The sequence below is a fragment of the Lepidochelys kempii genome, chromosome 11 (genome assembly GCF_965140265.1).
Source record: "Lepidochelys kempii isolate rLepKem1 chromosome 11, rLepKem1.hap2, whole genome shotgun sequence".
Taxonomy (NCBI): Eukaryota; Metazoa; Chordata; order Testudines; family Cheloniidae; genus Lepidochelys; species Lepidochelys kempii.
This window is the reverse complement of record NC_133266.1, coordinates 4,266,850-4,282,023: the sequence shown is the minus strand read 5'-3', so window position 1 is coordinate 4,282,023 and position 15,174 is coordinate 4,266,850. Positions and strand designations below refer to the sequence as shown.

Below are 15,174 nucleotides of genomic sequence, written 5' to 3'. Positions count from 1 at the left end.
GCTCTATGCCCCCACCACAGCCCTGGGGAGAGACTTTTCCGGGGCCCCCAAATTGGTCAGGGCCCCTGGGCACGGGCTCCACTGGCCCATGCAGTAATCCGCCACTGAGTAACAAGGAGAACTGGCTTACACCAAGATGGCAGTCATTGTGGAGGCAGAGAGCAATGACCCGGCACACAAAGAATGTTCACAGAAAGCTGCAGACGAAGGCAGTACATTTCTTTATTTTTACACGGATAACCTTAAGGGTGCTGGAACTCATAAATCTCGAGTCTTGCATACAGTGCTGGGCATCTGGCCATGCTAGAGAGACAAAGCGGAGGGAATTCAGAGAAAGTGACTAAGGAACCCAAGGGAACAGAGTTAGGAAAGATGGATCTAAGCCACTAAGTTCAGATCCAAATCACAATCCTACCTTTCTCAACTGCACATGCAAACACAGTGGATCATGGGCCCCAAGCTCAGCATTGTGGGATAGGGCAGTGGGCATGGGGGGAAGGGGCTAAGACTCCATTTAGTGTAGTTCCCATGTTGTATGCCCATATTAGTCCTGCTAAGAGGACACAACACTGGCTATTCAGTATTGGCATCCCCACTCAATCCAGTCCTCCAACAGGAACTGCTTCACTGGGTTCTCATGTATAATTAATACAGTGAAATAATGTTTCTCTACTTTTTCACACCAGGGATCCTTTATTCAACATCCAATGTTTTTCCAACTTCCTTACATTTGCTTTCCATGGTTCTAAGGTCAGAAGGGACCGTTGTGATCATCTAGTCTGCCCTCCTGCATAGCACAGTCCATTAATTCCCTGAATTAATTCCTGTTTGAACTGCTTCAGCGCTTCACGCTGGGATACAGACTCCCTTATACTTTCTCTTCTCCAGTGTGAGTTTCTCTGTGTCCTTCCCTTCCCTTCCCTTCCCGCACTGTTCTCTCTCCTTACCATGCACCTTGGCAAATATGTCATTCAGCCTCAGGTATAGCCTCAGTGCTATAAAAGTAAGAGTTAAAAATGTGTCAGGGATCACAGTGCTAACACCAAATAACTTGTGTGTGTGTCCAGGCTGATTTCCCACTCTGGCACTTTGAGTGCAGAAGGTCGGGGTCCGCAAGGATTCTAAAAATTAATAAAAAGAAAAGGAGTACTTGTGGCACCTTAGAGACTAACCAATTTATTTGAGCATGAGCTTTCGTTTTCACTTCCTATGAAGTGAGCTGTAGCTCACGAAAGCTCATGCTCAAATAAATTGGTTAGTCTCTAAGGTGCCACAAGTACTCCTTTTCTTTTTGCGAATACAGACTAACACGGCTGTTACTCTGAAACCTAAAAATTAATACTGGCCACTCCAGGCTTGAATTAAATCCCAAGGTTACAGCTTTTCTCTGACCTTGGATGGATAAATGCTGCTATCACCCAAGGGCCAAACCCCCTTGAGAACCCAGGAAGGCGCACTTGGGAATTCCTTCGTGTGGGGTACCCTCAAGCCCTTTCACACACACACACGCCCCGGGGGAAGAGCTGAGAGAAAAAGACAAAGGAAATCAGCTGTTGCCACCAGCTAATTAAACAACGTGCACAAACCTCTTAGGACACAAATTCAATCCTGTTTTTAAAAAAGGTAAATTTTATTAAAAACAAAAAGAAAATACATCTGAAAACTCAGGCTATTGATAGATCTTTTTTTAAAAAAACACTTACAAGAATTAAGCACCAAAAATAACTTTCTTGAGGTCCAGCTTAAAAGTTACATGCAAAACAAAAGCACCTGGGGTTAGCACAAAGGAGTCCACAAGCCATAAAGAAATAAAAGGGATAAACCTAATTGCATCCGATGAAGTGAGCTGTAGCTCACGAAAGCTTATGCTCAAATAAATTGGTTAGTCTCTAAGGTGCCACAAGTACTCCTTTTCTTTTTGCGAATACAGACTAACACGGCTGTTACTCTGAAACCTGCTTCTTCCTAGACATTTTCTGATCTACTTACATATCTGGGGTTATAAATGAGTAATTTCTAGTATGATTCTGATGATTTTTGCATAGCTGGCTCCAAGCTTCTTACAGCATAGTCTTTGCCCTGTTTGCCTCTCCCCAGAGAACAACAACAGACAGACATAAGGGGAGTCTTTGTTTTAATTTAAAAAAAGTTCTAGCCTTCCCATTGGCTTTTTTTGGCCAGGTGCCCACTCACTTCCTTTTACCTATGCATAGCAACGAGACTTTTTAACCCTTTACAGGTAAAGCAAGTAGAGAACAGCTACTAAGAGGGATTTTATAGCTAATTGGCTGGCTGGGTGTCTGTAAAAGGGAGCTAGCTATCCCTCCACCTTTCATTTATCACAGTGTGTTTGGAGAGGCTGACAGAGGGTGCTTGACCTGGAAGTGCCAGGAGTGGGGGAGCGAGGTTTTCTTTGCTTTAGACTGTAATTTGCAGCGTTGTCCTAGCTGTGTTGGTCCTAGCATATGAGACAAGGTAGGTGAGGTAACATCTTTTACTGGATCAACTTCTGCTGGGTGAAAGAGACACGCTTTTGAGCTACACAGAGCTCTTCTTCAGGTCCTCTGGTGAGGCCTTGGATGAGGCTGGCTGCCAGAGAGCTGGGGGTGTGCTCCCGAAAAAAACCTGAGAAAAGCTCTGGGTGTAGCTTGAGAGCTTGCCTCTCTCACCAGCAGAAGCTGGTCCAATAAGAGAGATTACCTCCCCCACCTTGTCTCTTAGATTGTAACAATATTTCCAAAGCCTTGTGACCCACTGATTGCCTTTCCTTCCCCCTGCCCCCCCCCCCCCGAAATGTTGATACGATCTAAGAGACAAGGCGGGGGAGGTCAGATATTACTCTCATTTTTGCATTAGGGTGGGGTGGACATTACACACAATTCGCAGGGTGAGGAAGGCACCTCCCATGCTGTCATTACCAGCTACACACTATTCATGCTATTATTAATTATATTATATGGGTGAAACTGAGGCATGGAGGGAGATGATGCCACGTGGCCACACGGTCAATGGCAGAGCCAGCTGGAGAACCCAGGCGTCCTGCTGCCTCTCCCCCGCCCAGGGTGTAAACTTAACCACTAGACTACGGCTCGTGAGGTGGGCTTCGGGAGACTACATCTCCCGCGGTGCAACGGGACCACAATTCCCAGCATGCAGCGCGCGCGCTCCGCCGGCTAATCTCCCCCTCCCGGGGGGGGGGCGCTGCCTGCTGGGAGTTGTAGTCCGGACAGATGCGCACTCCTGCGGGGCGGGCTCCGCCTGTCGCCCTGCGTTGGGAGCGGGCGGGAGCGGCCCGCGGGGCTGCGTGCGCGCAGGTACCAGGGCGGCGGCCGCCGCCGGGGGGAGGGGGCGCGTGGCTCCCGTCGGCCACGTGACGCCGGGGCCCTCGAGGGAGCCCGGCTCCGGGAGGGGCGGCGCTGAGCCGAGCCCCCGTAGCTGGGTGAGCCCTAGTAGTTGGGGGGGGGGCGGAGGGGGTGAGCCCCAGTTGCTGGGGGGGCAGAGCCCCAGTTGCTGGGGGGGTGGAGGGGGGTGAGCCCCAGTACCTGGGGGGGCAGAGCCCCAGTTGCTTGGTGGGGGGGCGGAGGGGGTGAGCCCCAGTACCTGTGGGGGCAGAGCCCCAGTTGCTGGGGGGTGAGCCCCAGTACCTGGGGGGGTGAGCCCTAGTATCTGGGAGGGGCAGGGGGGAGCCCCGGTTTCTGGGGGGGTGAGCCACAGTACCTGGGGGGGCAGAGCCCCAGTTGCTTGGAGGGGGCGGAGGGGGTGAGCCCCAGTTGCTGGGGGGGCAGAGCCCCAGTTGTTGGGGGGGACAGAGGGGGGTGAGCCCCAGTTGCTGGGGGGACAGAGGGGGGTGAGCCCCAGTACCTGGGGGGGCAGAGCCCCAGTACCTGGGGGGGCAGAGCCCCAGTTGCTGGGGGGTGAGCCCCAGTACCTGGGGGGGCAGAGCCCCAGTATCTGGGAGGGGCAGGGGGGAGCCCCGGTTTCTGGGGGGGTGAGCCACAGTACCTAGGGAGGGCAGAGGGGGATGAGCCCCAGTAGCTGGGAGAGGTGGAGGGTGAGCCCCGGCATCCAGGAGGGGTGGGGGAGTGAGCCCCAGTATCTGGGAGAGGGTGGGGTGAATGAGCCGTCGTCACCTTTGAATTTCTCAGAGGAAGGGGCTGAATTGCTACCTGTAGCTATGGGAATGCCATTGGTGCTGGAAGTGTAAATTTCCCAAGGCAGGAGGTGAGCCCTTGCCGTGCGCCATGGATTATGGGGCTCAATTTGAGTTTGCCACTTGCTGCAAGAGACTGAGCCAGAAGGATAACGTTTGGTCATACAATACTTTCCCACCCCCACCCCCCTCTCCCTTAGGAGTCAAGGCCCTTGATTTCCAGGCTAGTTGCATGGATGAGGGATTTCTTCAGTCATTTTTTCTGACTGCATCCACGTCGGGCTGGCCTGATGTTGTTCAGAGCCCTATGGGAGGTCGTGTGCAAGGGCTCAGTTGTATTTCAGGATATGCACAAATCTTGGTGGGGTTGAGGGAAGACTTTGGTAGTTGGCGTATGTGGGGTGTTTTGTTCTTTTTTTTTTTTTTTTAAACAAGGAGGTGTAGGGTGCAGGGACCCCAAAGGCGAGTGTCTCTATGGTTGCCCACTTTGCATATGGCTTAAGTCTAGCCCTGAGTCCATGCTGTTGCCTTACTTTTATTTTAGGTATTTGTACTGCACCAGTCACTCTGGTGTCTAGGTGCCAGTGGCACCATTTCATCAATAAAAAACAAATGCCTTCCATGCATATGGTTAAAATTTACCAGAACCTTGGTCTTGTGTTTTATTTAGGTTCGCCTCCAGTCCTGTAAAAGGAACAGTTGGCTTCCTCACTAGTATTCAACACACAGGATTCAGGACTATCATTTTAATTGTGGAAGATGTCATCTGGCCTTACGGAAGAACAGAAAAGAAAAATTGAGGAGAACAGACAAAAGGCCTTGGCTAGAAGAGCAGAGAGACTAGCAGCCCAGCAAGGAGGGCCTGATGGGCTCACTAGCCAACAATCCAACCAGCAGAATCCAAGCTATCAAAGAAACCTGGAGCATCAGTGTATGAAACAAGAAAACAATCATGTTAGGTTCATTAACCAACACCAGCAGACACCCAACAGCCATGTGGCGCAGAAGAGCTATGTTCATAAAGGATATAATCACTTTAACGCACCCCAGCAGATGGCTGGTTCATGTGGCGTGCAACAGGAGAATTGTTCAGAGGGCTCAAAGCAAGATTCGTGGAGTCAAATGTGCAGCACTAAACAGTCCCTCTCGATACTCCAGAATTCTTTGAGTCCCCATCAACATTATTCAGGTTCTGAGCAACCCAAGTACCACGCAACATTCAAAAAACCTACAGAACCTTCTCATCCTAGATTAACTGCTAAGGAGCACCCTGATGATGTTAAACGTTTACAAAATCTGAACAGATCTGCCAGTGGACATGTTGGCATGAAATACATGCCATCACCGAGCAGTGCTACCTTGAGTGATTCTGAAATGTCAACAAATGCAGGGAAACCAACCTGTGGGCCCTTCCCCCAAAAGGATAGCATCTCACAGTTTTGTGGCACTATGCGGCCACCCACTCCGTTGAAGGAGGGTAAGATGCAAAAGGTGGCCAGTTCTAGTGGTGTAGGCTCTAACTTGGAAATATTTTGTCATAGAAAAGTACCCAGTGTTATCAAAGGAAGGTGCGTGAAGCACAGTGAAGACCGATTCCAGGTTGAAGTAGGCTACAATGCAGAACTCATCGCTGTGTTTAAGAGCATACCTAGCAAAAGATATGGTAAGAAAACGTATAACAATTTATAATAATTTCTTAAGGTTGGTTTATGCCCCTGTTCTTAAGAAAAATCAGTATATCAGTCTCTTTAAGGAACTGTACAAAAATCACCTTACCCGTCACGGAAATGCAGCTGTTTGCAGGGGTGGAATATGGCAATGATGTTGTATATAGCTTTTAGGGGTGATGTGAAAAGTAAGGCAGTTGAAACTGCAGAAGAATTCAGGGAATAAATAACTCAGACTGGAATTTAGCCAAGATAATCTCCATTAACCACCCCTCCCCTTGTATTGAAAGTGTCCTGAGATGTTTTGTGACTTCAGGCAGTCAGAACTAGAGTTGGTTGGAAGCTGGGTTTTCCACCTTGCAAAAAAATTTGAGCTTTTGGAAAAAAATAATCCTGATTTGTGAATTTTTTTTTAAATTTTTCACAAAATGAAATATTTTTAAAATTGAGTAAATCAAAATGTTTAATTTCAGTAAATTTTGAAATGTGTTGATGTTGATCTTTTTAAAAAAATATATTAAAAAAAGTACATTTTGTAATGAAAAATCACTTTGAAACAAAAAAAATCAAAGCTTTTCATTCTAAAAATGTCAAAACGTTTTTCCATTTGTTTCAAAATGAAATTTCATTTAATTTTCTATGATCGTGGAAAAAATGATTTTTGTCAAAATGGTACTTTTTTTTTGACAAAAAAAAAATTCCTGCCAGTTTTAGTCAGAACATTTGAGGGGGGGAAACAGTATTTGGAAATTGGTATTGGAGAAATGGTCAGTTAATTTCAGTTGCTCTTAGACAGTTGGTTGACTCATAGTCTTTAAGACCAGAAGAGACCATCATGATAATCTTGTCTGACCACCTTCACATCACAGACCACAAAACTTCAACCACCCACTCCTGAAATAGGCCCATAACTTCTGACTGAGGTACTGAAGACCTCAAATCTCAATGTCAAGACTTCAAGTTACAGAGAATTTACCATTTACTCTAGTTCAAACCAGTAAGTGACTCATGCCCTGTGCTGCAGTGGAGGGTGAAAATCCTCTGGGGTTTCTGGCAATCTGACTTGGTGAAAATTCCTTCCCGATCCCAAATATGGCAATCAGTCAGCCCTGAGCATTTGAGACCCACCAGCCAGACACCTGTGAAAGCATTCTCTGTAGTAATTCAGAGCCCTCCCCATCTAGTGCCACATCTCCGGCCACTGGAGATATTTGCTAATAGCAGTCACTCATGGACCATATGCCATTGTAGGCAACGTCATTATACTATCCCCTCCGTAAAGCTATCTAGCTCAGTCTTGAAACAAGTTAGTTTTTTTGCCCCCACTAGTCCTTTTGGAAAGCTGTTACAGAACTTCATTCCTCTGATGGTTAGAAACCTGCATCTAAGACTATGTCTACACTGCACTTTCGTCAGTAAAACTTTTGTCAATCGGGGGGTGAAAAAAATACCCGCCGACCGACAAAAGTGTTACCAACGAGTGCGGGTGTACACAGCGCATTGTTAGCAGGAGACACTCTCCTGCTGACAAAGTTACCTCCCCTTGTTGGGGTGTTTTTATTTTGTCAGCAGGAGACCTCTCTCCTGCCGACAAAGTGCAGCTACACCGCGTGCCTTACAGCAACACGGCCGTAGCAGCACACCTGTGTGGATGTAGACAGCCTAATTTGAAGCCTAAACTTGTTGATGGCCCATGTATATCCATTTGTTCTTGTGCTCACATTGGCCCTTAACTCAAGTCTGTAGTCAGCACCAGTTTAACCCTGTGGTCTCCAGCCATCCTAGTGTCCTCCAGGTTCTCCTTCTTAACATCCAAGGGCGTGCACAAATATTTGTACCACCATTATTTGCAAAATCCATTGTCCTTTTCAGCGCTGTGATTTACTTCCACACTCCTCTCATATTTGTGCGGATGTTTGTTTTACTATCCTACTGCTAAGTTTTTCTGTATTTCCAGCTGCCCTGCAGTTGTAATAACAATGCACAGTGCTTTTGACAGGTACTTCTGAAGTGTCTGCATAAACAGACCAGATTCTCTTTAATTACTAAGCCTTTAACAGCACTGTTTGTTTCTGTTCCCAAATGACTCAAATTCTGTCCAATTTCAGATCCTGCTATGAAGATTTGGAATTTTAGTTTAGAAGACTACAGAAGTCTCAGTAAGTAAGCAGACCTGTGGAGTGATATGCAGGATCAAAGTCTCTATCTCATCTTTGCATGATTATTGTTGGCTGTGTTATTGCTTGGAGTAACGACGGGGCAGCACTGTTCAAACAGAAAACCCATTCTTCAGGCATGGGGCATTTGAGGGTCTGCTGTGAATCTGTGAACTTAGTTAGATTTAACTGGGTTTCTAGGTGTAATCTAAATGCTAAGTATATGCTTTCTCCACTCACTAACTGCATGTTTCAGGGGCGAACAAACCACAGTATATGGCTGAGTTCATGCATGTAGTTCATATGGGTTCATGCAGAGAAAGTGAAAACATTCCAGAAGTGCAGGCTGGCTAATACTTTACTGAATGATTTACTCTGATGCCATCTTTTGAAACAGTAAACTGTGTGTAGGTTTCATGAAGCTGTTTCTTTTCCTCTTTTTTGGGAGTGTGGGAAGTGAAATGGCATGATCTTCTTGGCTTTGTGAGGTTGCTATTGTGGTTGCCTCAGAATTTGGAATATCAGGGGATGGTTTTCTTCATTGTGGACTGGAGAAAATTTGAGATGGTTGCAGCCATGCATTCCAGGTGGGCTTTTCAAAAGCACACAGTCTTGATCCAACTCTCCTTTCCTTGAAGTCAGTGGTAAAACTGCTGTTGATTTCAATGGGAGCAGATTTAGGCCAATGCTTTGGAAAAGTCCACCTTTCAGGCCTAATTTTAACCTCCCATGCAGATTGCTGTATATTTAAGCGCTGACAGGTGGCTCTCTTATAATCATAGAATATTAGGGTTGAAGGAACCTCAGGAGGTCATCTAGTCTAACCCCCTGCTCAAAGCAGGACCAATCCTCAACTAAATCATCCCAGCCAGGGCTTTGTCAAGCCTGACCTTAAAAACCTCTATGGATGGAGATTCCACCACCTCCCTAGGTAACCTGTTCCAGTGCTTCACCACCCTCCTAGTGAAAAAGATTTTCCTAATATCCAACCTCTTGTGTATCTTATACCGCGTAAGCAGAGTCCTAGCCCTGCACAGCTTACAGTCTAAATAGACCATTTTAAAATAGCATGTCATCTTTTTTTAAAATGTCTTGTCAAATTATCCTGAAGCGTGAGCTTATGGTAGAAGGCACCTAGTGAAAAGCAGCTGCTGGCATCCCTATCAGTAGATGGTTACCAAAGACAATCCTGAGTGTTTCATACACTATGATTAAATGGACTCTGTAGACTTGAAATCTAGGCAGTTTTTTAAAGACTAGTTCAAAAAATAGTGGCAGGTTCTGTACCTTTCCCTGCCAGTTTCTGTGGTTTTACAGTTACACTTTCCTGTACTTTTTTAAAAAAAGTTTCTATCTTTCATTGTTTGTGAAAGACCCTATCAAATAGGGGAAACAAAGTGTACACAAAATGAACAGAGAGGTTTTCCCCCCTAATTTCTTTAAAGCAGGGGCGGGTTATAGCTATATTAGATATAAAAAATCAGATAAAAATGAAAGTTTCCATACAGGCTTTAATTGAAAGACTTGCTTTTCATTTGTTAGATGCTTCTTCTGAAATTCTCCTTTTGGGATGAAATTTCACATGCTTGCATTCAGTTTGGAGGTGGCTTAGTATTATTTTATTTTTTAAAGTTAAATTGGATTAAAATCCATTTTGTCTGTTTGGAATTATTGGTGGGAGGAGGAGAGTCAGGGGGGCAAAATCTACTTTTCCAGCTTAAAAATGCCCTCAAACCTTAAGGCTTTTGTAGCTCGTCAATAGCTCAGAATGTCGGAGAAGGAAGCTTTACTGTTGTCATAATTCAACTCACACAGGGATGGCCTCCGAGTTTGTAAGATTGGGGCGGGGGGAACCTGCTGTAAGCAACAGAGATGTGGCGTCTGAGCATGCTCAGTGATCCTCCATCAAGAATTTAATGGTGCCTAAGGAAATTTTGCCCCCTACGTCAGGTAGTGACATTACACAGGAGGCAGAGAGATTTCAGATCACGCTCCCTGGCGGCTTAGAGGGAACCTGGGCAGGGCTGGTGCAGCTTGTGTGCTGGATTCTCTACCTCTCCATTGCCAGCTCTGCTGCTCTTCTGTTACCATTGTCTGCTCTAAGGTGGGAGAGTAGGTTCACCCTGCTGCTGCACCTCACCTCAGCTCCCTGATCCTTGCTCTGTACGGGAAACAGGGCTAGCTGTCCCCTTTTGCCCTCAAGAGGAATGAGGCCTGTTCTGCTGATCTCCTTTCCCTCCTCGTCCCAAAGAATCCTGCACCTTTTGTCTGGGTTCAGTTTGGCTCCTGCTCTTTCTGTCCTTCGGGGAATTGAAGTTTTCATGGTCTGCCCATTTTTCATTTATTCTTTCCCATAAAGCCATTATTTTCCCCCCGCAGTGGAAGCAGTGAAGCCGCTTTCCTCAGTGACTTTGGTACCATTTGAAGAGATGGATGCAGCTGGCCCAGCCACGTGTTCACAGTCTGTCGGCAGCGGGCCCAGCTTGAAATCCTTCTTAAAGACGTGCAGCGGCTGGAAGAAACCCTCTGCCACCGTCCGGGGGAAGTGTGTTCTGATCTCACGCTCCCGGTTTGAGGTTGAGATTGGGTATGCTGCAGAAATTATTGAGGTGTTTAAACAGATGAATTCCAGGAATTATGGTGAGTCTCTGGTTTAATTGCTGCATTAATGTGATGGCATTGTTGGTGCTGGCTATATTCATGAACGCTTATAAAGTGCTTTGGGATTGAAAGATAAAAGGTTTGAAAGACAAAAGCAAATATGCTCTGGACACACTGGAAGGAGAAGATCTGTATCAGGGAGGGTTTTGGTATATGTTGTAATAATGCTGGGCTGCTTAAACATTGTGCCCACTGCTTTGCTCTGTGGCAGCATGAATGACTCCCCATTTTGTTCAGAGACAAATTCCAAAGACCGTATTTCAGTGCTGGATGTGCTGAATTTGACCATTGGTGCCCAACCTCTGCATCTCCGCACCTAATTTGTCATAGAAAATGACAGACCAAGTCAATGTGGAAATGTACATGATCTTCCTAGGTAATGAACTAAAATTGGTTGAGTTCACCCAGCCATGCTAATGTTTAGGAGGAGTTCTTATAGCACTCTTAGAACTACAAAGGTAGTTAAATATGCCCATCTTCACTTTACAGACAGGCAAACTGAAGGACAAAGAGGTGAAGTGACTTGCCCAATGTCATGGCAGGCCAGTGACAGAGCAGGGAACAGAACCCAGGCCTCTTGACTCACAAGCCTGTGCCCAGTCTGCTGCATCATGCTGCCTGCTTGCAGCAGATCAGCTTTTTACTCACTCTTGACTTACAGGAAGATGCAACTGCTGTCAGAACAGAAGGCCGAGTTTGGCCTTAGTGTTGCACTTCGGGCACCCATGAATGAGGCAGCCCTGCAACTAGCTATTACTCTCTGAAAGTCAGCTGGGGTCTAATTGCCCATGTACTTTGCTGAGAACATATGCTCCCTTCCTCAAAACCATTTGGTTAGCATGAGATAGGAAGGTTTTAAAAAATAAATAAATAAATAAATAAAAGATGGCTGGCCAAGGTGGAAACTGTTTCAAAGCAGTTGTGAAATGGAGAGAATATTGAATGCTGCTGTCGCTGTTCGTTTATGGAAGAGTCAGGTGGTGCTGCGTTGTTTTTTTTTGTTAAACATCGTTTCTGACAACATTTGATTATTTTATTATTGTGACTGTTACAGACATGAAGACCAGAAAATGGAGTTTCCTACTGGAGGACTATGCAAGGCTAAGTGAGAAGCTGCATTTTCCTTGTGGGGTCTATTCTCTTGGGACGGTGACCCATTCAGGGCCCCATTGTACGAGGTGCTGCACAAAGGCATATGAAGATGTGATCTCTGCCAGGAGTAGAATTTCTATTGTTTTTATTTCATATATTTTTAGTGTGTGTGATGATAATTATGAAAGTGAATTAATAATGGCGGGGGGGGGGGTTTCTACAGTAACTTCTTCTCAGTTCTAGAGTGAACTAAACAGCGGAGGGAGAATGGCTTCTCTCACTGTCTCCCTCCTTCCCCTGATCTGTAGGCAAGCTCCAATAAGGGCTGCTGGCCCTTCATGTCCATCTCTGCAGAATTCTGGATCACTAGATCTGTACAGTTGCACTCTTGGATATGTTTCCACAGCAAAGTAAAACCTGCGGCTTGCCCGTGCCAGCCGAGTCGGGCTGCGGGGCTATTTTGTTAGTCTGTAGACTTCTGGGTTCAGGCTGGAGCCCAAGCTCTGGGACGCTCTCACCCCACAGGGTCCTAGAGCTTGGCTACCAGCCCAAGCCCAGAAGTCTGCACAGCAAAGAAACAGGCCCGTAGCCCGAGCCCAAGTCAGCTAGCACAGGCCAGCCGTGGGTGTCTAGTTGCTGTGTAGAAATACCTTAGTGTCTTCTACCCTGGCCTGTCCCTAGTTCCCCACCCTCCTCCCTTGTGCTGGCCTATTCTGCAGCTGGCACACAGTCACCCCCAACCTGTGGTGAACAAGGGATTTGCATGCATGAGTGCTCTGCCCACACCCCTGCCAGTAGTCCATTGCAGGACTTAAATATTGTGAAGAATATCATGCTGGTGACTTTCACCTTCTAAGTTTTTCAGATCAAGTTTGCTCAGTTTATAAGTGAACTGATGACTTTCCTAACTGCCAGCGTCAGAACCATAGTCTGTGTGTTGACTGTCAAGGTGGTTTTGTCCAGCTTAAGATGGTACGGCTAGAAATAAAGCCTCTGTAATCGGAACTCAGCCAACAGGTTTGTAGTTGATGTACAAGGCAGACTAGAGTCCAGGTTGCTCTCCTGTGGCTGTGTTGACTGCTGGGCAAATGAGTCCCGGCTTGTTTCAATAAAGTGATCAGACTGAGTCAGCAGGCTCCCACAGAGCTGTCACGTCCTGCATGTTTTCATATTCCTCTGAAAAGCCCAAATGCTAAGATGATGGGCACTTAAAATTTTTTGAGTAAAATATGTTGAGTGAGAGAGCATCATTCTTCTACTTATAAGTACGCTCCAGGCGTAGTCTATAGCCATAACATTCACTTCTGGGCACAATCAGACATGCAGTCTCCTCTCCCTTTGTACCCATGTGTGGTGTTGACAAAATTCTGACCCACACAGCAGGGTGTAAAATTGTATTTCTTTTAAAAGATGGATACGCTTTGCAAAAAGCGCTCTCACAGCAGTGTGCTCCCAGCACGTCTGCTTCTTAGTTCTGTGTGTTTCGTTAATGTCTGGAAAGTACTTTGAAGATGAAAAGCAGTGCAGAAGCACTCAGTGTTATAATTATTACTTATCATTCCATTCTACTTGCTTTGGGCCCTCATACTTCCTGAAATATGAGTTAGAGCAGGATAAGCTTTAGAAGGAAATTGGAAGATGCCCTATAATGGTGCTATAACACTGTTGTGGAGGATTGTACAGTCATGGTCCAAAATCCTGCAGCTTAATGCTAGTCCAGTACTGTACACCATTACTATGGGTTAATGGAGCATTTTTAATAATTGAGTGCCTTTATACTCTAGTGATGAGTGCGTTAGGAATACTAATAGTAATCAAGGAGCTGGAAGCCAGGACACCGGATGTAGCGTTAGAGGAGAGGCTGCTTTATGATGGTGAAGAGGCAAAAGATTTTTGGGTGAGCAAGCCTACATTCTGAAACAACAATATAAAGACCCTAACAGGACAGGAGAATGGAGTTACACAGTGGAGGCTAGTTGAGGATGCACAGCATCTTGCAGTATAGGGCCTGTGCAAAGGGCATGATCTTGTCGGGTGACGAGCAGTTCCTGCTCAATGCTGAGTTTGCTCAGTCTTTTCAGTTGGCTGGCTTTTCTGAGGGTTGAGGGCTTGCACTGCCTTGGAAGAAGCATTCCGTATCTTGCAGGGCCAGAACCAGGTCCAAGGAAAGGGATAAAGGGTCCTGTAGGTGGTGTCCTAGGAGGACACTTGTGAGGGGTTTGCAGCCCTCTCATATTGCACCTGTCGAGAAGCTCTGTCCCTCTTCACTTACCCCAGCAAAAAAATAAAATATGGCTTGGTGCCTGTGCCTTATCTTCTGCAATGATTTCCTTTTGTCAGGAACTGTTCCGAGGGGTTAATATCTATTTGCCCAGTTACTCAGTCATCTTTAGGTAAAAGGTCACTTCTGTAAAAAATGACTCTTGGATGAATCATGCTGGCTGCAGACGCATCCTAATGATTTTTCTAGCTTTTCTGTAGAACAATAGCGTCAGAATGATCATGTAGGAAATTGTAGCAATTATAGTAACACAATAAGTAAGTCTGTGAGTTTAATAACAGGCTTTTGATATACTTAGGGGGGAGAGATTTCCCACTATTGAAAGAGTATAGAGTAAACTGGAGAGCTGAGGAAATTCAGACCATCACACAAGCACAAACTGAAATCCTTTCAAGTAAGGGTTTTTTTACTTGTGTAGGAGGAATCCAGTTTGCTCCTCTGCTCTAGAGAGAACTGAAACTAAGATAAAAATCCACAGTCTGGAGGCCTGTTTGGTGCCCACACAGTTGTAATACATAAAATCAGTGAGCACAAATTTAAATTTGAGTAGCTCTGTATGTTTGTACAGCTGGAAGTGTTCTATATTCCCCCAATTTCCTATTTTAGTGGTTTAAAAATAGAGGTGCTTCCAGAAATAATGGGGGGCAGTGCGTGCATTGCATGCATGCTTGGTATAGCGCCGTGTGGGGGTATGCGCGCGTGTGTTGGGTATAATGCAGAAATGCGTTTTGATTTCTCTACGTAGTCAAAAAAAAAACAACTGTGAAGAAAAATCAGTTTAAAATGTGTGCTAGCCAGATTAGAGCAGGAAATCGTGTTAATATTATTAATTCTTAATCATTTTCTCTTGGAGTAAAAAGTGTTTTTCACTTTGCTTTTATGAGGGAAAGGGAATGGAGGGGTGTGAAATAAGGGTATCTGAAAATTGAATGTTATGAAATTTTGACCACCGACTTGTGACTTTAAAAGATTAAACCCCAGATTTTTTGCACCAGGGGTATGTGGGAACTTGTTACAGCATCGGATAAAGGCTTGTGCTGCATATCATTGCAAATTGATGTATGGATGAAGGATATAAATGTTCTGATGTTTAGTGATAGTTTCATAGCAGAGAGTAAAATCCGGTACAGCTTCCCTAAGGATATGGTATGTCCATGCATTAAAGGA

General features: G+C 45.7%; 1 protein-coding gene across 5 annotated transcripts in view; it reads left to right on the top strand.

Moving 5' to 3' along the window:
- Positions 1 to 3,195: 3,195 nt before the first annotated feature.
- Positions 3,196 to 15,174, top strand: part of SMARCAL1 (SNF2 related chromatin remodeling annealing helicase 1) — a 63,465-nt gene continuing 51,486 nt past the window's right edge. For 3 of the 5 annotated variants that reach the window (XM_073305003.1, XM_073305002.1, XM_073304999.1), the window contains exons 1-5: positions 3,196 to 3,314; positions 4,821 to 5,813; positions 7,926 to 7,976; positions 10,353 to 10,613; positions 11,689 to 11,739. In XM_073305003.1, the coding sequence (XP_073161104.1) occupies positions 4,910 to 5,813; positions 7,926 to 7,976; positions 10,353 to 10,613; positions 11,689 to 11,739 (1,267 nt within the window). In that variant the 5' untranslated portion in view covers positions 3,196 to 3,314; positions 4,821 to 4,909. The other 2 variants (XM_073305000.1, XM_073305001.1) reach the window with 2 other exon arrangements.